The 27500-nt window shown below is 36.6% G+C and overlaps 1 protein-coding gene across 1 annotated transcript; it reads right to left on the reverse strand.

Moving 5' to 3' along the window:
* Positions 1-1356: 1356 nt before the first annotated feature.
* LOC122969246 (clumping factor A-like) lies at positions 1357-23267 on the reverse strand. The gene is made up of 10 exons (XM_044334785.1): positions 23187-23267; positions 16127-16182; positions 15241-15258; positions 14860-14892; positions 11260-11295; positions 10117-10176; positions 7590-8936; positions 5091-5144; positions 4258-4307; positions 1357-1636 (listed from the first exon to the last, which is right to left on the reverse strand). Exons 1-9 carry the CDS (start codon positions 23195-23197, stop codon positions 4297-4299), a joined length of 1626 nt encoding a protein of 541 aa, XP_044190720.1. The 5' UTR covers positions 23198-23267; the 3' UTR covers positions 1357-1636; positions 4258-4296.
* Positions 23268-27500: the final 4233 nt, after the last annotated feature.

Here is a 27500-nt window from a genome sequence, read left to right on the forward strand (position 1 = left end):
ATAAAGTAGTTAAAATGATCATCAGTGTATAAAGTAGTTAAATGATCATCAGTGTATAAAGTAGTTAAATGATCATCAGTGTATAAAGTAGTTAAAATGATCATCAGTGTATAAAGTAGTTAAATGATCATCAGTGTATAAAGTAGTTAAATGATCATCAGTGTATAAAGTAGTTAAATGATCATCAGTATATAAAGTAGTTAAATGATCATCAGTATATAAAGTAGTTAAATGATCATCAGTGTATAAAGTAGTTAAATGATCATCAGTGTATAAAGTAGTTAAAATGATCATCAGTGTATAAAGTAGTTAAAATGATCATCAGTATATAAAGTAGTTAAAATGATCATCAGTGTATAAAGTAGTTAAAATGATCATCAGTGTATAAAGTAGTTCAAATGATCATCAGTGTATAAAGTAGTTAAAATGATCTGCACATGGACCAGCTGACCACACACTGAACATAATAATGATGAAATAACATTTATAACTCTAACACTCACTCACGTATTTCTGTATCACGAGTACTTTTACTTTTTGATACTTTGAGTGGATTTTGCTGATGATTCTTCTATAACGGATCTTTTCATGGTTTTCTGTGAACCTGCTGCGGTTCTGTAATAAGAGGATAAACCCATTGAGATGCATCTCGTCTAAGCTAACAAACATTTAGACAAAAAGCAAAAAAATAAATAAAGAATAATAATTATAATAGATTAAACAATCTAACGACACAAAACAGTCAACATAGTAACACCGACAAGGACATAAACAGCATCCTAAACCACACTGACTACTTCTGTTACATCTGTACAAAAAATTAACTATTGTCAATATCACCCAATCAATTATACTGATATAATCATATTAACAAATATACAACAGAATAATATTAATATGTCCTCCTGACAACAGTGAATCATCAGTAAACTTTGTACATATATACACATATATACGTATGTATATGTACCTATATATACATATATGTACAGTATGGTGATATTCAGGCTGCGTGAAATTTATTCAGAAAACATCTAAAACGAAATCAAACATTTCATTATTCATCAAAACAGGAAACAAAGGGAGATTCTTCTGTCGCCAGCCTCCTGGAACAAAGTCACCTGAGCAGGTGTGTTTCTGAACACCGCAGTGCATCCTGGGAATTTGCTTTGGTCTGCAGACCATAGCTGATCAATCAGAAGACCATTAAAGGGTTAAACCGAGTCTGGATCAGTTTGGTTCTTCAAGGTTCTCCAGTGTTCTGTGGAGGAACCAGTTGGAACCTAAACTGATGTAAATGATGTCATCAATATTACGGAACAATAATTGATAAACAGAAACATAGTGAGTCGGCTCTGACAGTTTAAACTTTATTAGCAGTACCTGTGTGTAGAGTGTATGTACATGTGTACATGTGTACATGTGAACATGTGAACATGTGAACACAGACATTAGACGTGTGAAGGCAGACAGACAGTTTACAGGAGAGAGAAGACACCTTTGAAAAGAGACACCACCAATCAGAAACAATCAGGAAGCTGAAGGTCGAGGTTTAGTTGCAGTTTAGCTTGTTGTTGTTGTTGTTGTCGTTGTTGTCATGGCGACTGTGTTCCACTGTGGAGGCTGTGGACTTTCTCTGAAACACAAAAACACAAACACAGAGGATTGATTTGTTTCTCTGAATCATAACTTCTTCTGCAGATCACGATTTACGATCAATACAGGAAGCAGAGACGTGGACACAGGAGACCAGAGGTCTGTACTGAAGCAGGTTTGGGGTTATTGAGGTAACTTCAGGTGTAACTCTGGCTTCATCACCATGGTAACTGATGCCGAACAATTAACCACCCCGACCACTGACCAATCAGATCACTGGAAATAAAGAGTCATCATTCCTACAGGATCCCGACATGGACAAAAGTCCTGAGTTACAATAAAGTGACTTTTAAAAAAGATCAATATATATTTTTGTAGGTCAGTAGAAACATTTTATTTTTCCATGTTTCTGGTTTTAAAACAGAGCTTCTAACAAACGGAGATCGTTTACGACACTAAACACATAACGATGATTTCAGCTGCATTTTAATAGTTTACGTTGATTTTCTCCCGGAGTGAAGCTGACAGTGAGGATGATTTTACTCTCTGATTCATGGCTGCAGTCAGAATAACATCAGACAACTGCAGATAAACACCAGAGATCAATAATCCTCACTGTTAATTGGCTCCATGATTATAAATCATCAGTCATTAAATACTTTTACACTCTTTGCTTCAGCAGCAGAAACAGTCTGACGTTACTTTAAGTTTGTTATGTGACATATTCAGATGGTTTGTAAACAGTGAAAATACTCCCTCTATACTTCAGTCATATAGAATAATTCCTACATGTATTTGATTTATTTATGATTTCTAGTGTTTGTTGTATGATTACAGGCTCGTTTACATTTCATTTGGTTGAATCTGCAGGTTCTTGGTTTCACTGTTTCATCTCATATGAAGAACTTCACTCATGGTTCTGATGACGTCACTCGTTATTAACTCTTTCACATGAACGCGCTCGTAGCTGTTAAACCAGAGTTGACTGAGCTGGTTGGTAACAGCTTCATAGTTCTGGTTCTGGACGGTAAATGTTAGACTCAGTGAAGCCAGATAACCAGAAGATCCTGGATGTGTTGAACCTGCTTCGTAATGCAGACCTCTCTCCTCGCATGGCTTCTCCTGCATCCTTGGTGGGAGGGACTTAGGCTGCGTCTCAAGTCTCTTAATTTATGTCTCCTCGCTCCTCGCGTGAACCAGAAGTTGTTCCTGATGCGCCATTTTGACGAGCGTCCCAAGTCTCTTATTCTGCTCCGAGGAGCGAAGGAGGAAACACGAGAGCAGCCTCACAGGAAGTCTTTTACCGGCCGACACGCCCCCTTATTGGATATCAGTTATTGATTGGACGCTGCAGCTGATCAGACTGATCTGATACATCACTGCAGTGTCACACCGAAGTGGAGACAGATTACAGATTAAATTTAAGTTTATCACTCCCAACTTTTATGTTTTATTTGTTTTCTGTTAATTGTCGGTCTGATCAGCAAAAGAACCATAAACAACTTTCTTCATTTATATGAAAGATTTTTCTTTTCATGATGTTATTTCCTCCATTAAACTGTTTCTTGCTGACAGACAGACTCTTCCTGACTTTAATTTGATCCATAATAACAGTTAAACACATTTATATTTTACACATTTATCGTCATTTACATTCAGTCACATGTGAGGCTGAAACTTCCTGAACGTCGAGTTTGATATGAGTTACATCATTTCCATTTTCCCTGAAACATTTAACCAAATACATATTTTCCAGTGTTCAGAAGAAATGATCATATTCTGGGTTATTGAATGATGAATTCACTATCAGGATTATCAAAAATACAAATACAAATAATCAATAAATAGTATAAACGCATTCTGTGAGTAGAAATGGTTCCTGTGCGTCTGAGCAGGACACAGTATAAATACAGAATGCAGGTTTTTATTTATGTTTGTTAAACAGGAAACAGCTGCAGAGAGGAAACAGCTGCTGCAGTGATAACTGTGAACCTTTATTAGTATTAACACAGTGCACACGTGTACAGACACAAACTCCATCAGAAGTTTCTACAGCTGTTAGAGCCGACTGATCCAGCTGTGATCAGCTGATCCAGCTGTGATCAGCTGTCGCCGTCATCAGAAACAGACGTCGCATCACGTGACGCTTCAGAGGAGAGGACGTCTCATGTCTCTAAAAACAAATTTCAACAAGTTTCCTTGCGCCAGTGAAACATGGATGCAATTTCAGAGACTTGGGATGCATCTTTAGATGCGAGGCAGCGACGCCAGTGAGGGAAACGTGACATCCATCCATCCTGAACATTCGAGTGTTTTAGAATCCAAAGCACCGACAGGAAGTGAACTGACTTGTACACATCAAACACAAGTCCTGGTCCTGGTCTCTCCTTAATGACTTTACTGTTCTAGTCACAGACTGGTCACATTTCATTTTTATTATATTTATATTATTTATTATATATTATATTGATATTATAAAGTTATTTTACTGCTCTGCTGTGTGTGCACTCCTGTAACAAACTAACAATCATAAATCTTTGTGTTTTTAAATAAAGTTTACTTTGATTGAATATTTGAACAAACATCTGCAGGTCTGAATTTAAACCACATGATTGAAAACAAGTGTTTTTGTTTTTTCCAGGTGAGTCGGTGTGAAGATACCTGCAGCTGCTGAGCGTCCACACTTCAGAGGCCGAGCGTCTAATTCATGACTAGAAGAAGCAAACAGACGTAAAAAGACTCAGTTTGACCTCCGTTCATAATAAATCAAGTGTTTCACATCATTCATTCATTCATTTACAGGACAGAACAAGGTCAAAGGTCAAACAGACGTGGATGAAGACCTCCAGCACTGACTGAGAGCTGAACTGCTGTGATACTGCCTTTGAGGGAACATCCCATCATGAAGGCCGCCACAGAGGACTGACGTCTGTTACTGGCAGTTACTCAGTTATTGATTGGACTGATTGAACAGCAGGATGAGTTCATTCTGATCAACAGATGAACAACTTTAATTTCCATTAAATGATTATTAATTATGGATGATATTAATTTTCAGACAGAGGAGGAGAGCCTGTCTGTCAGCGAGAAACACATTTTAATCTTTCATCGTCATTTATTCGGTCACAGTCACCGTTAAATAACGGATTTAAGTCCAGACACAAACTCTATCACGAGACTGATCAGCTGATCAGCTGTTATCAGACGCTTCAGCATCTTTCAGTTACTAAATTTCTTTCTTATTTCCTGGTTTCCTCTCTCGGACAGACTAAAGCTGAAATTAGTCCATGAGGGTCCGCCGGTGACATAAATTTCGTCATGCGCCGGCTCTGTGCGGACAACAACACTATCATCCACGTCCGCTCAGCAGTATAAATAAAGACGCAGGTAAAGGAAACGTGAATGCTATTTAACCCTGTATCTCAAGTCAAAGTTGTGGTGGATCTGCGCTGTGATTGGCTGTGAGGCAGTGTGATGTCACAGTGGGGAATGACCTTTACCCTCTGTGGTGGCAGGGATGGAGTCATCCGGCTGGTCCACTGGTGTTGCTGCAACAAGAAACAATAAAAAACCTTATTAATTAAATAAACTGAGGCCACGCCCACAGCGAGCCACCTGTTCCTGTAAACCAATCACAAGTCACGAGTCATGAGTTACTGCTCTGTCTGACTCATGAAGACTCTTCAACTAAACTGACCCCTGATTTAATCCTGAGCTTTCAGTTCTTCATGGTGTCCTCAGATCTTTCTTTGACCTCTAAACTGTTTATCTTTAAATTCTGCTGTGTTTGTTGGATTTTCAAGGAAACCTGGAGCTCCTCCTCCCATCATGCCCTGATTCCTCGAACCTGTTGGTTGGTCTTTAAAAGGCCTTTCAAACCCCACCCACTCTGTTTCTCCCCCACATTGCAGCCAGCATCAACAGCGTTAGTAGAAGCCGCCTTTTCCTGTTCTGTTGTTAATTGTTTCTTTACTTTGTAATAAAATCCTTGTGTTTGCAACTATAGTTGTGTTTGGCTCCTCTATGTTTTTTCCCTTGAGCTGGGCTCTTAACAATTTTTTGTCTTTGAATTCTTTATCTTTATTTTTCAGTCATAAACTTAAACTCCTTCACTAAATGATGAACTTTCTTTATGATTATTCCCTCTGTTACGGCCCCACGGTCTCTGCCAGAGGTCTGCACTACGAAGCAGGTTCAACATATCCAGGATCTTCTGGTTATCTGGCTTCACTGAGTCTAACATTTACCGTCCAGAACCAGAACTATGAAGCTGTTATCAACCAGTGAGCACGTTCATGTGAAAGAGGCGGGTCGTTAATAACGAGTGCGTTCATGTGAAAGAGGCGGGTCGTTAATAACGAGCGCGTTCATGTGAAAGAGGCGGGTCGTTAATAACGAGCGACTTCATCAGAACCATGAATGAAGTTCTTCATATGAGATGAAACAGTGAAACCAAGAACCTGCAGATTCAACCAAATGAATGTAAACGAGCCTGTAATCATACAACAAACACTAGAAATCATAAATAAATAAAATACATGTAGGAATTATTCTATATGACTGAAGTATAGAGGGAGTATTTTCACTGTTTACAAACCATCTGAATATGTCACATAACAAACTTAAAGTAACGTCAGACTGTTTCTGCTGCTGAAGCAAAGAGTGTAAAAGTATTTAATGACTGATGATTTATAATCATGGAGCCAATTAACAGTGAGGATTATTGATCTCTGGTGTTTATCTGCAGTTGTCTGATGTTATTCTGACTGCAGCAATGAATCAGAGAGTAAAATCATCCTCACTGTCAGCTTCACTCCGGGAGAAAATCAACGTAAACTATTAAAATGCAGCTGAAATCATCGTTATGTGTTTAGTGTCGTAAACGATCTCCGTTTGTTAGAAGCTCTGTTTTAAAACCAGAAACACGGAACAATAAAATGTTTCTACTGACCTACAAAAATATATATTGATCTTTTTTACTTGTCATTTTATTGTAACTCAGGACTTTTGTCCATGTCGGGATCCTGTAGGAATGATGACTAATTTATTTCCAGTGATCTGATTGGTCAGCGGTCAGAGTGTTGATGCAGAGCAGGTTAACTGTTTAGCATCAGTTGCCACGGTGATGAACCCTGGTAAGACGCGAACCAGCGTCGTAGGAATGAAAACCCAGAGTTACACCTGAAGTTACCTCAATAACCCCAAACCTGCTTCCTAGTACAGACCTCTGGACTTATGTGTGTTGTCGTTCAGTGTTGCTGGTTCCTGGTTGGTTGGAGCTGAAGGTCATCAAAGTATTAGAGGCAGCTGATCACTGTCTCCAGGTTGCATAAAACCTGCCCCTGGTTATCTGGTGGCTTCCTCTTCTCTGGCACCATGTCGTGTTTTGTTGGGGTTTTTGATTTTCTGTATAGTTTATTTGGCATTATCTTAGTTAACCTGTCTATGTTTTCCCTGCCAGTTTCATTTGTTAGAAACAACATTTTGTTACATTTGTTAAATTAAATTAATGTTTAATAAAATTCCTTTCTTTCAGTTAATACCTCATGTGTGCTTCCTTTATTTGCTTTGGTCCCAGACCTGGACCATAACACTTCCTTCTTTGTGTTTTCCATGAATTCTTTATTTTGACCTTGACCAATATTTTTCATTCTTTCATTATTAATACCATGATCTTTATCTTGACCTGCGATGTCTTCAAGCTCATTTTGGTGTCTACATGTGTCATCCTGACCTTTAATTTGTTAACTCTGACCTTTGACTTCATCTGTTTGACATCTTAATCTTTTCAAATTCTTGCATAAAATGTTAATGAATTCTAAAGTTTCTGTTGGGTCATATTTCTTCTGAATACTTTAAGACTTTTTTAAAATTTTGGCTTCTGAGGTCTCCTTTTTATAAAAATAAAGAACTCATGAAGTTTTGTGAATGTTTTAAATGAGGTCTGAGTTTCCTGTATCCCTGTATATTCCTGTATGTCAGTCACAGTTTACCTTCAGTGGAGTCGAGAGTTTCTGAGCTCCACTCCACAGGTTCTTCAGTATCCGGTTTCACAGAGTCATCCTGGTTCAGCTCCTCCTCCTCCTCAGTGATCTCAGAGTCCAGCATGTCACTGCTGTCCTGACTGTCGGAGGTGCCTCCCTGACTGTCGGAGTTGCCTTCCTGACTGTCGGAGGTGCCTTCCTGACTGTCGGAGATGCTGTCCTGACTGTTGGAGTTGCTTTCCTTACTGTCGGAGTTGCTTTCCTGACTGTCGGAGATGCTGTCCTGACTGTTGGAGTTGCTTTCCTTACTGTCGGAGTTGCTTTCCTGACTGTCGGAGATGCTGTCCTGACTGTTGGAGTTGCTTTCCTTACTGTCGGAGTTGCTTTCCTGACTGTCGGAGGTGCCTTCCTTACTGTTGGAGATGCTGTCCTGACTGTTGGAGTTGCTTTCCTTACTGTCGGAGTTGCTTTCCTGACTGTCGGAGATGCTGTCCTGACTCTCAGAGGTGCCTTCCTGACTGTCAGAGGTGCGGTCCGGACTGTCGGAGATGCTGTCCTGACTGTCAGAGGTGCTTTCCTTACTGTCGGAGTTGCTTTCCTTACTGTCGGAGATGCCTTCCTGACTGTCAGAGGTGCCTTCCTGACTGTCGGAGTTGCTGTCTTGACTGTTGGAGGTGCCTTCCTGACTGTCGGAGGTGCCTTCCTGACTGTCAGAGGTGCCTTCCTGACTGTCAGAGGTGCGGTCCGGACTGTCGGAGATGCTGTCCTGACTGTCCACATCACTGCTATCACTGTCAGTCTCACTTGTGTCGCTGTCTTCTGCAACATCCTTCTCTTGGTCTGCGACCATGCTGTCGTCATTCTCCTTGCTGCTGTCTGCGGTCACCTCTGACTCTCCCTCAGCTGGCTCCACCTCCTCTGACATCACATCATCTCCCTCCTCCTTTTCACTCTCCCCCCCAATTGCCTCCTCACTGTCTGCCTCCTCCCCCTCCTCCAGAGTCATGCTGTCATCATCAACCCGGCTGTCGTCCTCGTTTGCTATGGTTACATCAGAGTCAGAGTCAGCCTCAGCCTCAGAGTCACCGCCAGTGTTTGAGTCCTCCTTGTCGTCATCGACCCGGCTGTCATCCTCGTCTGCTGTGGTTATATCAGAATCAGCCTCAGCCTCAGAGTCACCGCCAGTGTTTGAGTCCTCCTTGTCGTCATCGACCTGGCTGTCATCCTCGTCTGCTGTGGTTACATCAGAGTCGGAGTCGGTCTCAGCCTCAGAGTCACCACCAGTGTTCGAGTCCCTGTTGTCGTCAGTGATGGCGCTGTCAACAGTCTCTGTACTGGCTGCAGCGTCCTCAGCATCTGATGATTAAACATATTGGACTGTTATTAGTTATTTGATTTCTTGTCTTCAGTGAACCAGTCATTGATGACTGATAATGCTGGTAATGTTGATGTCTACATCAATTAAAATACCTAGTTTGTAAGACAGAAGCACATCAGCACACAGAACCAAACAGAAAGAGTCGATGTGCAGCGTCAGCATTTCATCAACTCGTCAGAAAAAACTCGTCGTGATGTAGAACACAGAAACAATCAGGGTCTGAAAATACTGCTTCATAACACCTGTATTAATATTCTACATGTCTGAGCTTAATTTCAGACACATGCAAGGCCCTGCAGGAGTAGTTCGTTCAGCTGAAATTAAAAGAGGTGGTCCTCTGCCTTGCTTAAAGGACATTTACACAAGGCGCTGCAAGAACAAGGATCCCAACCATCCAGATAACGGCCTTTTCTGCCTGCTGTGGTACACCAGGCCATCACCGAGAGGCTCAGGATGAGCTTCTACCCTCAGGCCACTAGGATCCTAAATGAGGTCACTGCCAAAGACTGCCCCCCCTCCAATCATACACATATACATATATTATTGCTATTTTTTAAATGATTACTGATCATTACAGACTTAATCTATTTTAATTACACAATTAAGAGGGAACTGATGACATTGCATTCAGTTATTCTGCCTGACTGATTGTATGTGACAAATAAACTTGATTGATTGATTGATTGATTGACATACATAATGTCATATACTGTATATCACATCACATACATTGAATCACAAACAGACAAGTGAACAGACTGACAAGTTATCTTCAGTGCTCTCAGGACTTGTGGAGATAAACCCGTTTAATGATGTGATATTGTTAAATTGATTTGGTAGTCACATCCCATACATGATGTCAGATGTATTAGTAGAGGTATTGACTATATACTACACTATTTACATTAAAATACAAACAGCAATAACAAATAAAACATACACATTGAAGAAAGGGGATATGTTATATATGTGTATGTTCATATGTACAAGCATATACTTAGATAACCATACACAGCACTAAACAGGGTCAGGGTGAAAAAGTTACTTACAACTTATTACAAATAACAGAAACACACATGTAAAATAATATTCAGTACAAATGCTTAATGTACAAATACAGATACTTAAGACTGAAATATATGAAACTTTTATTCTCACCATCAGTTTTGTTTGTTTTCTGTGAAGCTGAATCCTTTAAATCGCTGTCATCTGAAGCTGCTAACAAAGAAAAAACAATATAAGAAATACATATATATTTAATATACAATATAAGAAATGCATAGTGTGTATACAGTGTGTACACACTATGTGTTGTGTGTATATAGTGTGTATACAGTGTGTATACACTAAGTGTTGTGTGTATACAGTGTGTATACAGTGTGTATACAGTGTGTGTAGTGTGTATACGGTGTGTATACACTATGTTTTGTGTGTATGCAGTGTGTGTATACAGTGTGTATACACTATGTGTTGTGTGTATACAGTGTGTAGTGTGTATCCAGTGTGTACACACTATGTGTTGTGTGTATGCAGTGTGTGTATACAGAGTGTGTATGTTATGTGTAGTGTGTATACAGGTTGAATACAGTGTGTGTAGTGTGTATAGAGTGTGTAGTGTGTATACAGTGTGTGTAGTGTGTATACAGTGTGTAGTGTGTGTACAGTGTGTGTAGTGTGTATACAGTGTGTGTAGAGTGTATACAGTGTGTGTAGTGTGTATACAGTGTGTAGTGTGTATACAGTGTGTGTAGTGTGTATACAGTATGTAGTGTATATACAGTGTGTGTAGTGTGTATACAGGTTGAATACAGTGTGTGTAGTGTGTATACAGTGTGTGTAGTGTGTATACAGTGTGTGTAGTGTGTATACAGTGTGTGCAGTGTGTATACAGTGTGCGTAGTGTGTATACAGTGTGTGTAGTGTGTATACAGTGTGTGCAGTGTGTATACAGTGTATGTGGTGTGTATACAGGTTGAATACAGTGTGTGTAGTGTGTATACAGGTTGAATACAGTGTGTGTAGTGTGTATACAGGTTGAATACAGTGTGTGTAGTGTGTATACAGGTTGAATACAGTGTGTGTAGTGTGTATACAGGTTGAATACAATGTGTGTAGTGTGTATACAGTGTGTGCAGTGTGTATACAGTGTGCGTAGTGTGTATACAATGTGCGTAGTGTGTATACAGTGTGTGTAGTGTGTATACAGTGTGTGTAGTGTGTATACAGTGTATGTGGTGTGTATACAGGTTGAATACAGTGTGTGTAGTTTGTACCCATTATATACACAGTGTTTGTAGTTACCTGGTGGTGGTGTCACAGGTTCACCTGTTGGTTCTTCTACAAAATTAACAAAAACCAAAATCAACAATGATACAACTGAGCCTTGTGTGTGTGTGTGTGTGTGTGTGTGTGTGTGTGTGGGAGTGAGTGTGTGCGTGTGTGTGTGTACCTATCAAACAGGAGAATGCCAAGCCAACAGGGGACATTTTGCCGCACCCTTGATGGATTTAAATCATGCTAAAGTCACGTCTAAAGCCCTCTGGTAAATTTATTTTAATTTTGTTCAGCAGGGGACTGGCAGGTATGTGAGTGTTAAAGCTCAGACTGATCAGTGCCCCTGCAAGCTGAAGAAGTGATTTTAACTCACTCAGGTGGTTTATTCACACTCCATTGTGTGAATCGTTTGAAGCCTCAGGGAGGCTTTGAGACTGTAGAGAAGCTATTTAACAGGGTACTTACTGAAGGAACCAGACTGTATTTAAAAGGTTACTTACTGAAGAAACCAGACTGCATTTAAAAGGTTACTTACTGAAGAAATCAGACTGTATTTAAAAGGGTACTTACTGAAGGAACCAGTCTGTATTTAAAAGGCTACTTACTGAAGGTACCAGTCTGTATTTAAAAGGCTACTTACTGAAGAAACCAGTCTGTATTTAAAAGGTTAGAAACCAGACTGTATTTAAAATGCTACTTACTGAAGGAACCAGTCTGTATTTAAAAGGTTACTTACTGAAGAAACCAGTCTGTATTTAAAAGGTTACTTACTGAAGGAACCAGTCTGTATTTAACAGGCTACTTACTGAAGGAACCAGTCTGTATTTAAAAGGTTACTTACTGAAGAAACCAGTCTGTATTTAAAAGGGTACTTACTGAAGGAACCAGTCTGTATTTAACAGGCTACTTACTGAAGGAACCAGTCTGTATTTAAAAGGTTAGAAACCAGTCTGTATTTAACAGGCTACTTACTGAAGAAACCAGTCTGTATTTAAAAGGTTAGAAACCAGTCTGTATTTAACAGGCTACTTACTGAAGAAACCAGTCTGTATTTAAAAGGCTACTTACTGAAGGAACCAGTCTGTATTTAAAAGGCTACTTACTGAAGGAACCAGTCTGTATTTAAAAGGCTACTTACTGAAGAAACCAGTCTGTATTTAAAAGGTTAGAAACCAGACTGTATTTAACAGGCTACTTACTGAAGGAACCAGTCTGTATTTAAAAGGTTACTTACTGAAGGAACCAGTCTGTATTTAAAAGATTACTTACTGAAGGAACCAGTCTGTATTTAACAGGCTACTTACTGAAGAAACCAGACTGTATTTAACAGGCTACTTACTGAAGGAACCAGTCTGTATTTAACAGGCTACTTACTGAAGAGACCAGTCTGTATTTAAAAGGTTACTTACTGAAGAAACCAGACTGTATTTAAAAGGGTACTTACTGAAGGAACCAGTCTGTATTTAAAAGGCTACTTACTGAAGGTACCAGTCTGTATTTAAAATGCTACTTACTGAAGGAACCAGTCTGTATTTAACAGGCTACTTACTGAAGAAACCAGACTGTATTTAAAAGGCTACTTACTGAAGAAACCAGTCTGTATTTAAAAGGCTACTTACTGAAGAAACCAGACTGTATTTAAAAGGTTAGTTACTGAAGGAACCAGTCTGTATTTAAAAGGTTACTTACTGAAGAAACCAGTCTGTATTTAAAAGGGTACTTACTGAAGGAACCAGTCTGTATTTAAAAGGCTACTTACTGAAGGTACCAGTCTGTATTTAAAAGGCTACTTACTGAAGGAACCAGTCTGTATTTAACAGGCTACTTACTGAAGAGACCAGACTGTATTTAAACGGTTACTTACTGAAGGAACCAGTCTGTATTTAACAGGCTACTTACTGAAGAAACCAGACTGTATTTAACAGGCTACTTACTGAAGAAACCACTCTGTATTTAAAAGGCTACTTACTGAAGGAACCAGTCTGTATTTAACAGGCTACTTACTGAAGAGACCAGTCTGTATTTAAAAGGTTACTTACTGAAGAAACCAGACTGTATTTAAAAGGGTACTTACTGAAGGAACCAGTCTGTATTTAAAAGGCTACTTACTGAAGGTACCAGTCTGTATTTAAAATGCTACTTACTGAAGGAACCAGTCTGTATTTAACAGGCTACTTACTGAAGAGACCAGTCTGTATTTAAAAGGTTACTTACTGAAGGAACCAGTCTGTATTTAACAGGCTACTTACTGAAGAAACCAGACTGTATTTAACAGGCTACTTACTGAAGAAACCAGTCTGTATTTAAAAGGCTACTTACTGAAGAAACCAGACTGTATTTAACAGGCTACTTACTGAAGAAACCAGTCTGTATTTAAAAGGTTACTTACTGAAGAAACCAGTCTGTATTTAAAAGGTTACTTACTGAAGAAACCAGTCTGTATTTAAAAGGTTACTTACTGAAGGAACCAGTCTGTATTTAACAGGCTACTTACTGAAGAAACCAGTCTGTATTTAAAAGGTTACTTACTGAAGAAACCAGTCTGTATTTAAAAGGTTACTTACTGAAGGAACCAGTCTGTATTTAAAAGGTTACTTACTGAAGAAACCAGTCTGTATTTAAAAGGGTACTTACTGAAGGAACCAGTCTGTATTTAAAAGGTTACTTACTGAAGAAACCAGTCTGTATTTAAAAGGGTACTTACTGAAGGAACCAGTCTGTATTTAAAAGGCTACTTACTGAAGAAACCAGACTGTATTTAAAAGGTTACTTACTGAAGAAACCAGTCTGTATTTAAAAGGCTACTTACTGAAGAAACCAGTCTGTATTTAACAGGCTACTTACTGAAGGAGCCAGTCTGTATTTAAAATGCTACTTACTGAAGAAACCAGTCTGTATTTAAAATGCTACTTACTGAAGGAACCAGTCTGTATTTAAAAGGCTACTTACTGAAGGAGCCAGTCTGTATTTAAAATGCTACTTACTGAAGGAACCAGTCTGTATTTAAAATGCTACTTACTGAAGAAACCAGTCTGTATTTAAAAGGCTACTTACTGAAGGAACCAGTCTGTATTTAACATGCAATTTGTGTGTTGATGCACATAACAGAAAAAAGCTCCATACTTTTACTGTGTGTAATGACATGAGTCCCCTGTTCTCTAGAACATAATGACACAGGTTACCTCAAAGATAGCATACAGCTGCAGTCACACTCCACCAGAGATCTAAACTGATAATCTTATAACACAATTCACACCCCACAATGAAATGAAAAACAAGGTCACTGGTGTAATATAGTTTAGAAATATTTTAAACAATATTTTTATATCACATAAACCTAGATACATGCAATATATAGTTTTTTTTCTGATGCTGCAGTTCTTCATAAGTATCATATAAATATAAAGTTATATTTTTGAAAGACATCAGAAAGACCTGGAGGTCCTTTCTCTGATAGGCAGACATGGGTTAGGGTTATAGGCCCCCTCTAGGCCCCCTCTATGACTGTCAGTTTTTCATTCTGCCTTTGACTGAAGCTGTGAACGACTATAAACACATTTAATTTCCAATATGGTCAGACAGCATGCCGTAAGAACTGACTCTGATCTACCATAAATTGACTCTTACCATTGAGGTGAGCCAGCAGTGCTGCACTTCTCTCTGAAATTGGAGAAACAAACATTGGATAAACCATACATTTAGTATGTGACAAACTGAAGTGAATGAAGTTTAAATTAACAGTTTCTAACGTCAGATCATTTTAAGGAACAGATTAATTTTCTCAGCAGAGTTAATCAGTCTGTGACTAAAACATTCTGATGTCTGTTCTGCTCTGTGTGGATTCAGGAGGTTTAAATTGGTCCTCTGGTTCTGATGTCATCAGGAGGTGTGGTGTCTCTACAAGGTCAAAGGTCAAAGCCTGAACCTATCAGAACAACCCATTCAGATGATGCATCTGATTTAGACTGAGTCAAAAACTGATCAATTAAATTAAAAATTGACATTTACCGTCATCTGATGGGCTCTCTGCAAGAAACACAAGACAGACAGAGAAATCTTTATTTTTATCTTCATCATCTATCATTTTATCTATAGCATGTATATAATCTATTACTACTATTATTGATTAATATGGATGTTAATGAAGTGAGTCACATTTATTTGTAATATAATTATTTGTATAAACCTTCATAACTGTATCAATATTTAAAGCTAATATAACATCATAAAGTGAGCTGCTATGGCTAAAGTGATTTAGAATATCTTTAACATTTATAATGTGATCAATAACAGTTTAAACCCTTAAAAGTGATAAACAATCCTTAAAAAAAAGAATACATTATTATCAAGAGTTGTAGTGTTTAATAATAACTTGTACATGTTATGGATTAAATTAAATTAAATTAAATATAAATTGCATTATTAATTTGTACAAATACTAATAAAGACATAAATGTATTTATCAATCAAAATAATTAAAATATATAATTGATTAAAAAGTATATTTAAAACCAATATAATTATGTAATTAAAAATAATGATGAACAATATTTGTCACAAAGTCTAAAGTGAAAAAAGTAATAATTTATAATCTTATGTGTTTTATATTAATATTATAGACTGAGAGTTACCCTAACCCTAACCTGTGAGAGCAAACCTATAAGTTAATAAATTTATTAGTAAAGACAATAATTAATTACTGATTGATGAATAATCATTGTGAATAGATAATAATTTGATCCTTTATATGAATCCTCTATAACTGATTTAAACAGTTAAAGAAAACAGTTAAGATGTTTGTCAATAAAGTGAAGCATTAATCATCATAAAGTTACTATTAAACATGAATAAAATGAGTAATATTGATTATTAATCCGTAATGATTTCAGCTTACCAGGAACTGGAGCTGTCAGAGAAACAGCAGCAAGAGCGAAGAGCAAGATGACACACCTGTAACACACATACGCACATACACACACATAACCACACACACACACACACACACACACACACACACACACACACACACACACACACACACACAAACACAAAGATAAATATCATGCCATAAAATAAATGAACAAGATGAATAAACAACTAAATATTCATGTAGACAACAAAGACAGCCTCATTTAATGGACAGTAAAGTAGTTGCAGTAAAGAAGTCAAAGTTGCAGTAAAGCACTTACAGTAAAGCAGTTACAGTGAAGTAGTTACAGTGAAATAGTTACAGTGAAGTAGTTATAATAAAGTAGTTACAGTGAAGTATTTACAGTGAAGTAGTTGCAGTGAAGTAGTTATAGTAAAGTAGTTACAGTGAAGTAGTTACAGTGAAGTAGTTGCAGTGAAGTAGTTATAATAAAGTAGTTACAGTGAAGTATTTACAGTGAAGTAGTTGCAGTGAAGTAGTTATAATAAAGTAGTTACAGTGAAGTATTTACAGTGAAGTAGCTACAGTGAAGTAGTTGCAGTGAAGTAGTTACAATAAAGTAGTTACAGTGAAGTACTTACGGTAAAGTAGTTACAGTGAAGTAGTTACAGTAAAGTAGTTACAGTGAAGTAGTTATAGTGAAGTAGTTACAGTGAAGTAGTTATAGTAAAGTACTTACAGTGAAGTAGTTATAGTGAAGTAAATACAGTGAAGTAGTTATAGTAGTTACAGTGAAGTAGTTACAGTAAAGTAATTACAGTGAAGTAGTTGCAGTGAAGAAGTTACAGTGAAGTAGTTATAGTAAAGTAGTTATAATAAAGTAGTTACAGTGAAGTATTTACAGTGAAGTAGTTGCAGTGAAGTAGTTGCAGTGAAGTAGTTATAGTAAAGTAGTTACAGTGAAGTAGTTACAGTGAAGTAATTGCAGTGAAGTAGTTGCAGTGAAGTAGTTATAGTAAAGTAGTTACAGTGAAGTAGTTACAGTGAAGTAGTTACAGTAAAGTAGTTACAGTGAAGTAGTTGCAGTGAAGTAGTTACAGTGAAGTAGTTACAGTAAAGTAGTTAACAGTAAAGTAGTTACAGTGAAGTAGTTGCAGTGAAGTAGTTATAATAAAGTAGTTACAGTGAAGTATTTACAGTGAAGTAGTTACAGTGAAGTAGTTACAGTGAAGTAGTTACAGTAAAGTAGTTACAGTGAAGTAGTTATAGTGAAGTAGTTACAGTGAAGTAGTTATAGTAAAGTATTTACAGTGAAGTAGTTACAGTAAAGTAGTTATAGTAAAGTAGTTACAGTGAAGTAGTTACAGTAAAGTAGTTACAGTGAAGTAGTTGCAGTGAAGTAGTTGCAGTGAAGTAGTTGCAGTGAAGTAGTTATAGTAAAGTAGTTACAGTGAAGTAGTTACAGTGAAGTAATTGCAGTGAAGTAGTTGCAGTGAAGTAGTTATAGTAAAGTAGTTACAGTGAAGTAGTTACAGTGAAGTAGTTACAGTAAAGTAGTTACAGTGAAGTAGTTGCAGTGAAGTAGTTACAGTGAAGTAGTTACAGTAAAGTAGTTAACAGTAAAGTAGTTACAGTGAAGTAGTTGCAGTGAAGTAGTTATAATAAAGTAGTTACAGTGAAGTATTTACAGTGAAGTAGTTACAGTGAAGTAGTTACAGTGAAGTAGTTACAGTAAAGTAGTTAACAGTAAAGTAGTTACAGTGAAGTAGTTGCAGTGAAGTAGTTATAATAAAGTAGTTACAGTGAAGTATTTACAGTGAAGTAGTTACAGTGAAGTAGTTACAGTGAAGTAGTTACAGTAAAGTAGTTACAGTGAAGTAGTTATAGTGAAGTAGTTACAGTGAAGTAGTTATAGTAAAGTATTTACAGTGAAGTAGTTACAGTAAAGTAGTTATAGTAAAGTAGTTACAGTGAAGTAGTTACAATAAAGTAGTTACAGTGAAGTATTTACAGTGAAGTAGTTGCAGTGAAGTAGTTGCAGTGAAGTAGTTATAGTAAAGTAGTTACAGTGAAGTAGTTACAGTGAAGTAATTGCAGTGAAGTAGTTGCAGTGAAGTAGTTATAGTAAAGTAGTTACAGTGAAGTAGTTACAGTGAAGTAGTTACAGTAAAGTAGTTACAGTGAAGTAGTTGCAGTGAAGTAGTTACAGTGAAGTAGTTACAGTAAAGTAGTTAACAGTAAAGTAGTTACAGTGAAGTAGTTGCAGTGAAGTAGTTATAATAAAGTAGTTACAGTGAAGTATTTACAGTGAAGTAGTTACAGTGAAGTAGTTACAGTGAAGTAGTTACAGTAAAGTAGTTACAGTGAAGTAGTTATAGTGAAGTAGTTACAGTGAAGTAGTTATAGTAAAGTATTTACAGTGAAGTAGTTACAGTAAAGTAGTTATAGTAAAGTAGTTACAGTGAAGTAGTTACAGTAAAGTAGTTACAGTGAAGTAGTTATAGTAAAGTAGTTACAGTGAAGTAGTTACAGTAAAGTAGTTACAGTGAAGAAGTTGCAGTAAAGTAGTTACAGTGAAGTAGTTATAGTAAAGTAGTTACAGTGAAGTAGTTACAGTAAAGTAGTTACAGTGAAGTAGTTACAGTGAAGTAGTTGCAGTAAAGCAGTTACAGTGAAGTAGTTACAGTTAAGTAGTTATAGTAAAGTACTTACAGTGAAGTAGTAACAGTAAAGTAGTTACAGTGAAGTAGTTATAGTAAAGTAGTTACAGTGAAGTATTTACAGTGAAGTAGTTACAGTAAAGTAGTTACAGTGAAGTAGTTATAGTAAAGTAGTTACAGTGAAGTAGTTATAGTGAAGTAGTTACAGTGAAGTAGTTATAGTAAAGTACTTACAGTGAAGTAGCTACAGTGAAGTAGTTACAGTGAAGTAGTTATAGTAAAGTAGTTACAGTGAAGTAGTTACAGTGAAGTAGGTACAGTAAAGTAGTTACAGTGAAGTAGTTACAGTGACATATTTACAGTAAAGTAGTTACAGTAAAGTAGTTACAGTGAAGTAGTTATAGTAAAGTAGTTACAGTGTAGTAGTTACAGTAAAGTAGTTACAGTGAAGTAGTTACAGTGACATATTTACAGCAAAGTAGTTACAGTGAAGTAGTTATAGTAAAGTAGTTACAGTGAAGTAGTTACAGTGAAGTAGTTACAGTAAAGTAGTTACAGTGAAGTAGTTACAGTGAAGTAGTTATAGTAAAGTACTTACAGTGAAGTAGTTATAGTGAAGTAGTTACAGTGAAGTAGTTACAGTGAAGTAGTTACGGTGAAGTAGTTGCAGTAAAGTAGTTACAGTGAAGTAGTTATAGTAAAGTAGTTAAAGTGAAGTAGTTACAGTGAAGTAGTTGCAGTAAAGTAGTTACAGTGAAGTAGTTATAGTAAAGTAGTTACAGTGAAGTAGTTACAGTAAAGTAGTTACAGTGAAGTAGTTACAGTGAAGTAGTTATAGTAAAGTACTTACAGTGAAGTAGTTATAGTGAAGTAGTTACAGTGAAGTAGTTACAGTGAAGTAGTTACAGTGAAGTAGTTGCAGTAAAGTAGTTACAGTGAAGTAGTTATAGTAAAGTAGTTACAGTGAAGTAGTTACAGTGAAGTAGTTGCAGTAAAGTAGTTACAGTGAAGTAGTTATAGTAAAGTAGTTACAGTGAAGTAGTTACAGTAAAGTAGTTACAGTGAAGTAGTTACAGTGAAGTAGTTGCAGTAAAGCAGTTACAGTAAAGTAGTTACAGTAAAGTAGTTACAGTAAAGTAGTTAGAGTGAAGTAGTTACAGTGAAGTAGTTACAGTAAAGTAGTTACAGTGAAGTAGTTATAGTAAAGTAGTTACAGTGAAGTAGTTACAGTAAAGTAATTATAGTAAAGTAGTTAAAATTACAATAAAGTAGTTGTAGCAAAGTAGTTATAATAAAGTAGTTATAATAAAGTAGTTAAAGTTACAGCAAAGTAGTTATAATAAAGTAGTTATAGTAAAGTAGTTAAAGTTACAGTAAAGTAATTACAGTGAAGTAGTTACGGTAAAGTAGTTACAGTAAAGTAGTTAAAATTACAGTAAAGTAGTTACAGTAAAGTAGTTATAGTAAAGTAGTTAAAATTACAGTAAAATAGTTACAGTAAAGTAGTTATAGTAAAGTAGTTACAATAAAGTAATTATAGTAAAGTAGTTAAAGTTACAGTAAAGTAATTACAGTAAAGTAGTTACGGTAAAGTAGTTACAGTAAAGTAATTATAGTAAAGTAGTTAAAATTACAGTAAAGTAGTTACAGTAAAATAGTTACAGTAAAGTAATTATAGCAAAGTAGTTAAAGTTACAGTAAAGTAATTATAGTTACAGTAAAGTAGTTACAATAAAGTAATTATAGTAAAGTAGTTAAAATTACAATAACATAGTTACAGTAAAGTAGTTACAATAAAGTAATTATAGTAAAGTAGTTAAAATTACAGTAACATAGTTACAGTAAAGTAGTTACAATAAAGTAATTATAGTAAAGTAGTTAAAGTTACAGTAAAGTAATTACAGTAAAGTAGTTATAGTAAAGTAGTTATAGTAAAGTAGTTATAGTAAAGTAGTTAAAATTACAGTAAAGTAGTTATAGTTAAGTAGTTATAGTAAAGTAGTTATAGTAAAGTAGTTACAGCAAAGAAATTATAGAAAAGTAGTTAAAATTACAGTAAAGTAGTTATAGTAAAGTAATTATAGTAAAGTAGTTAAAATTACAGTAAAGTAGTTATAGTAAAGTAATTATAGTAAAGTAGTTAAAATTCCAGTAAAGTAGTTATAGTAAAGTAATTATAGTAAAGTAGTTAAAATTACAATAAAGTAGTTGTAGCAAAGTAGTTATAATAAAGTAGTTATAATAAAGTAGTTAAAGTTACAGCAAAGTAGTTATAATAAAGTAGTTATAGTAAAGTAGTTAAAGTTACAGTAAAGTAATTACAGTGAAGTAGTTACGTTAAAGTAGTTACAGTAAAGTAGTTAAAATTACAGTAAAATAGTTACAGTAAAGTAGTTATAGTAAAGTAGTTACAATAAAGTAATTATGGTAAAGTAGTTAAAGTTACAGTAAAGTAATTACAGTAAAGTAGTTACGGTAAAGTAGTTACAGTAAAGTAATTATAGTAAAGTAGTTAAAATTACAGTAAAATAGTTACAGTAAAGTAATTATGGTAAAGTAGTTATAGTTACAGTAAAGTAATTATAGCAAAGTAGTTAAAGTTACAGTAAAGTAATTATAGTTACAGTAAAGTAGTTACAATAAAGTAATTATAGTAAAGTAGTTAAAATTACAGTAACATAGTTACAGTAAAGTAGTTATAGTAAAGTAGTTACAATAAAGTAATTATAGTAAAGTAGTTAAAGTTACAGTAAAGTAATTACAGTAAAGTAATTACAGTGAAGTAGTTACAGTTAAGTAGTTACAGTATAGTAGTTACAGTAAAGTAGTTATAGTAAAGTAGTTATAGTAAAGTAGTTAAAATTTCAGTAAAGTAGTTATAGTAAAGTAGTTACAGCAAAGAAATTATAGAAAAGTAGTTAAAATTACAGTAAAGTAGTTATAGTAAAGTAATTATAGTAAAGTAGTTAAAATTACAGTAAAGTAGTTACAGTAAAGTAGTTATAGTAAAGTAGTTATAGTAAAGTAATTATAGTAAAGTAGTTACAGTAAAGTAATTATAGTAAAGTAGTTATAGTAAAGTAATTATAGTAAAGTAGTTAAAATTACAGTAAAGTAGTTACAGTAAAGTAGTTATAGTAAAGTAGTTACAGTAAAGTAGTTATAGTAAAGTAGTTATAGTACAGTAGTTACAGTAAAGTAATTATAGTAAAGTAGTTAAAATTACACTAAAGTAGTTACAGTAAAGTAGTTATAGTAAAGTAGTTATAGTAAAGTAGTTACAGTAAAGTAGTTACAGTAAAGTAGTTATAGTACAGTAGTTACAGTAAAGTAGTTATAGTAAAGTAGTTACAGCAATGAAATTATAGTAAAGTAGTTAAAATTACAGTAAAGTAGTTACAGTAAAGTAGTTATAGTAAAGTAGTTACAGCAATGAAATTATAGTAAAGTAGTTAAAATTACAGTAAAGTAGTTGGAGTAAAGTAAAGAATATAATGTAAAGAACATATCCTGAAGAACCTCATTGATTTACATGATAATGGAAAGAATGTAAAGTGAGGATTGTCAGGTGTGTAGAATGACTGGTGGGTGAAACCAGTCATCAGTTTGAAGGGTTAAATGATTGTGTTTCCTCCTCAGAAAAAAAACAAAGCATCTCTTCTTTTCCAACGTATAGAGAAAAGCGAGCTGCAAAACAAAACCGGAGCTCAGGTCCTCAAAGAGACAGAAAAGCTTTAGGTTCATTCTGAGAGTCAAGTGTCGGATGAAAAAGCTGCTTTATCCTTGAAACACTGGAGTCCTTCAGCTGCTGTTCTGCAGAGCAGACATAGAGACAGCTGACTAATACAGTCCTCATACTGACAGCAGCAGCAAAGTAAGAGTCCAGGATCCATTCAAAGTAAACAAAGATCAGCAGGAAAATGTTGAGTCACAATGAAAAGTTCAGTTATTGTTTTTTTTGTGTTAATGATGTAACTTTAAACTGCAGCCTTTATGTGACAGAAAAACTCAAATGTCAGAAGCTGAAAAACCGGTCTGGCATGAGTAAAATCACAGAGTAGAGTCTAATTAGAAACAACAATAGAAATATCAGATAATCACTGGGTGGCATCAACTCGACAACACAAACTGCTCAAAGTCAAACATGAGAGAAACGTCAAGTAATTCCCTCATTACACTCATTACAGTAATAATGTCACAATGAGCAGAGAATGTTTCCACAAGCCGCATAACATTTCATCATGTGTCATAATGTTTCATAAAGTTTCACAAAGTTTCATATTTCATCTGCTGCGAAATTTCAGCGAACATAGTGATAGATGTGTGGCTGATGTAGAATTAATTTAGTTCCTTCATTCAACTAATCTGAAGCCGGTGAACTGAAATAAAACATGTTTCTCAGGAGAAGAAAAGAACAAACTCACCGTCGCAGCATGTTGTTGTTCAGCAGGTCGACTGTAAATGTGATCAAACTTCAGTTTCTTGAGTTTCTGAACTCAGCTGAAAGAGGGCAGCAGCTTTTTATACTCAGTCCCTCCTCCTCCTCCTCCTCCTCCTCCTCCTCTGGATCCACTGTCTGTCTTTCTGCCTGTCTGTCTGCCTGTCTGTCTGTCTGCCTGTCTGTCTGCCTGTCTGTCTGCCTGTCTGTCTGTCTGCCTGTCTGTCTGCCTGTCTGTCTGTCTGCCTGTCTGTCTGTCTTTCTGCCTGTCTGTCTGCCTGTCTGTCTGTCTGCCTGTCTGTCTGACCAGATTTACAGTATATAACTAAACTGAGTACACCCCTGTGCAATATCGGTAATATATTAAATGATTCACAATTGAAGTATTTTAAGGTGAAGTGTAGGGTATTTAATCTTATTTGTAATTAAAAACAAACAGGTTAGATAAGTAAGTATACCTTAAACATGGCTCCACATGGTGAGAAACTGCCTGAACATGTAAGAAACCAGATTGTAAAACTCAGTAAAGATACAAGATCATCAGTGGGCTGCTGAACATAAGCCCAAACACAGCTGCACCAGTGGTTAGCAGGTACAAGAGGACCCATACTACTAATAACAGAAGGTGCAGTGGCCATCCTCAAAAAATGACAGCATGGACAATTCACTATTTATGCAGCCTTGCATTGAAAAGCAGATGGGGAAGAGCTTCTGCCTTGGCACAACAATTATCTGTGGAAACTGGTGTCTCAGTGACTGCTCGGAATGTGCGAAGAACACTGCAGGAGGTCAACCTCTATGGACATGGAGAAAACCACTGCTCACAAAATGGCACAAAACAGCAAGATTAAACTTTGCCAAAGAACACGAAAAGAAGCCTGATGAATACTGTCGGCGCATTGTTTGTTCAGATGAAACCAAAATAAATTAGTTTGGATCAGATGGGGTCCAGCATGTTTGACGTGGACCTGTCCAGGACTACCAAAGTGACCGCATAGTGCCGACTGTGAAACACGGAGGTGGGAGTGTGCTGATGTGGGGCTGCATGAGTGCAAAAGGTGTAGGGGCGATGACGTTTATTGGTGGCACTATGAATGCAAGTTTGTAATCCCAAATACTGAATGAAAAGATGACTCACAGTCTCTAAAAGTTGGCAAGAGAGGAATTTTCCAACATGACAATGATCCAAAACACACTGCAAAAATCAATTAAAGGGAAAAAAGTGAAAACTATGACCTGGCTGAGTTTGACCTCTGACCTGAATCCAACAGAACACATTTAGAGAATTTTAAAGAGGAAGAGCAACAAAACCCCTCCAGCAAAGAGCAGCTGAAAAGAATAATCTATGAAGAATGACAGAACATCTCCACAGATTTGTTCAAGACTGGTATCGTCCCTGCTCAGGAGGATTGAGTTTGGCATCAGAAATAATGGTGGGCATACCAAATATTAAAAAATAAAAGAATGGGCTGTGCTGAGTTTAGTTGCAGTTTGTTCTTAAATATGGACCCATCATTATAGTTTAATTAGTCAGATATTCTGTTTTTCAAATGAATTAGCTTCTTGGGTTTTGTCCAAAAACTAATAAATTGTATTAAATGGACAGGGTTTGTATTTGCTTCACATTTAATTGATACTGACTATGGGTGTTATATACTGTAAACTGGGTTTAGATCAGATCACTGCAGATTTTGTTCTGGGGAAGCAACTCAACCTGTCTGACTTTAAACTGACTACCAGGAAATGTCAAGAAATATATACTGTGTGTGTGTGTGTGTGTGTGTGTGTATGTGTGTGCTATGCCTGGTATGCAGAACTGGTTGGGCAATACTTCATGAGAAACACAAAGAGATTATGAGAAGGAAGTTCTTAAAATAAACTCAGTTAAAGGTAACAACATGTTAAAAACATGTTAACATTTTACCAAAATATTAACAGCATGTGACCAATGTCCTTAATACATTCATGAGCAAGGACCACAACCTGAATGAAATGCAAATGATGGTTTAATGATCATGAACTTGGGACACTGTGATTACTGGATGAATATGAAGCAAGAAGAATGGTGGCGGTGTGGGAAAGGCTTCATCCCGGGCTCAGCGGACCCACAAAAACCTTCCGAGGAATTCAGTGATAAATTGAGAATTGTATGGATCTTGCAGGTTGGAGTGAATGTATGATTGGTAAGCTTGGGAGGACCAACGACCCATGACTTTGATTAGGTGATCTGGGACTCCTTGGCTGGAGGCTGACGTGGCTGCTCCAATACAGAAGGAATGACAGGAAAACAAATTGGGAAAGAGTCTGGACATGATGAGAGTCTGTGATGGGAAGAGGGTCAAATGGGGAAACATTTTGAGATTTTTGGATTTGAATGAAACGTTCTAGAGACTTAATAGGACTTAGATATGAATCTAGTTTGAAATAGAGTACAGGAACTGGATTGCCACTTTGTTTTGTTTACTTAACGTGTAGGTTGGACACGCAAGGGTGGCGACCTGGATTTCATTTGATACATGAGGAGGTAAATTCAGAGCGCTGAAGGAAACCGAAGAAAGCCAGCAGAAACATGGATTCCAATATGCAAGCCAGATGCTGAGATATGTGTCCCGAACGTGTTGATGCAGAGGGAGAGGAGGTCAGAGGTCAATGGGAGATGGTGAGGGATTGGCATTTAAGGCCTTTCATGAGTAACAATTTATAATTTACAATTTCATTTAGCAGACGCTTTTATCCAAAGTGACATACATCTGAGAACAGGGGGAACCTGTAGGCAGCTTATTCCACTTACGTACACTTTGATAGTGGGTATTTTAATTGGCAGTGACAGATGGGGGTGGGAGAAGAAAGTAATTAGCGTGGTTACATCAATAGGAGGAAAATGTAGGTTGAACATATTGTCAAAGGAGTGAAAGGAATTTCAGGCTGTTCAGTAGGTAGAGAGATTGCTATGGATGAGGCTATTGATGATGGCTTTTTGGGATAAACTAATAATCTGGGTGATGGAGGGTTTGTGTCATGTGAAGGTGCAGATAATGCAAGTGAAAACAGGTGAGAAATTAAAGAATGGCCTTGAGAAATGATGTGCATGGGTAAGTTAAAGAGGCCAAGGAGGGAGAGCAGCTGTCGTTTTGTGCAGTGGGCGGTGAGGAGAAGTTGCAGAGGAGATGAATGTGATTAGGTTTCTGGAGCGGTAATAAGCCTGAAGCAGGATGGTGTCGAGAGTTATGCCAAGGAACTCTTGTCTTCCGACAAGGAAAAACCAAACTCGGACAAGACAGAAAATGGATTGGTTAGACCACGAGCTAGGGGCAAAAAAGGAAGAGAGGGGATGAGAAAGTCAGACAATGAGCCAAACAACTTGGGGCTACTTTTGCAGCCAAAAATGAGCCTTACAGCGAAGTAGTAGGCCCCCTTCCAGTGAACCCCAAAGGCCGCCAATAATCGTGGTGAATGGGGAGGACTTTAAATGTGATGTCAGCTTTTGAGTATGATGAGTTGCATGATTCATAGTGGAATATCAGAGAGAAAGGTCTTCACTGGGAGTTAAAATAGGGAATGGTTACCATGAGGATGTCATGACGTCATTACTACTGAGAGCTATAGGAATACATGGATCAATAGAGTTATGACTCTTTGTCAGCCAAAGTGCTGAAAAGGAACCTAGGGCTGTTTTTATTCTCTTCTATTAATGCTGAGTAATAGGCGGCTCTGGCATTACAGAGGGCCTTCCTATATGTTTTAACACTATCTTGCCAGACTAAGTGAGACTCTTCTACTTTGGTGGAATGCCAAATCCTTTCAAGTTTTTGCGATTTTTGTTTTAATTTGTGGGTTTGGGAGTTAAACCATGGAGCTAACCTCTTATGTTTTATTATCTTCCTTTTTAAGGGGGCGATGGAGTCGAGTGTTATTGGTAATGAGCCTGCAGCTCTATCAACAAGATTATCAGTTTGGGAGGAACTAAAGTTAACATAAGAGTCCTCTGTAGTATTGAGACATGGCAGTGAATTCAGTACTGATGGAACTGCTTCCTTAAATTTATCTACAACACTATCAGAGAGACATCTAGTGAGGACATTTTTGTCTAATGGTGTGTAATCCAGTAACAGGAATTCAAAAGTTATTGAGTAATGATCTGATAAAATAGGATTTTGTGGAAAAATTATTAAATGTTCAATTTCGATGCCGTAACTCAGAACAAGGTGGAGGGTGTGGTTCAGACAGTGAGTGGGATTATTTACACACTGAGAGAAGCCAGTTGAGTCTAATAATGAGATAAACACAGTGCTGAGACTGT

Source organism: Thunnus albacares, chromosome 19, assembly GCF_914725855.1.
Source record: "Thunnus albacares chromosome 19, fThuAlb1.1, whole genome shotgun sequence".
Lineage (NCBI taxonomy): Eukaryota > Metazoa > Chordata > Actinopteri > Scombriformes > Scombridae > Thunnus > Thunnus albacares.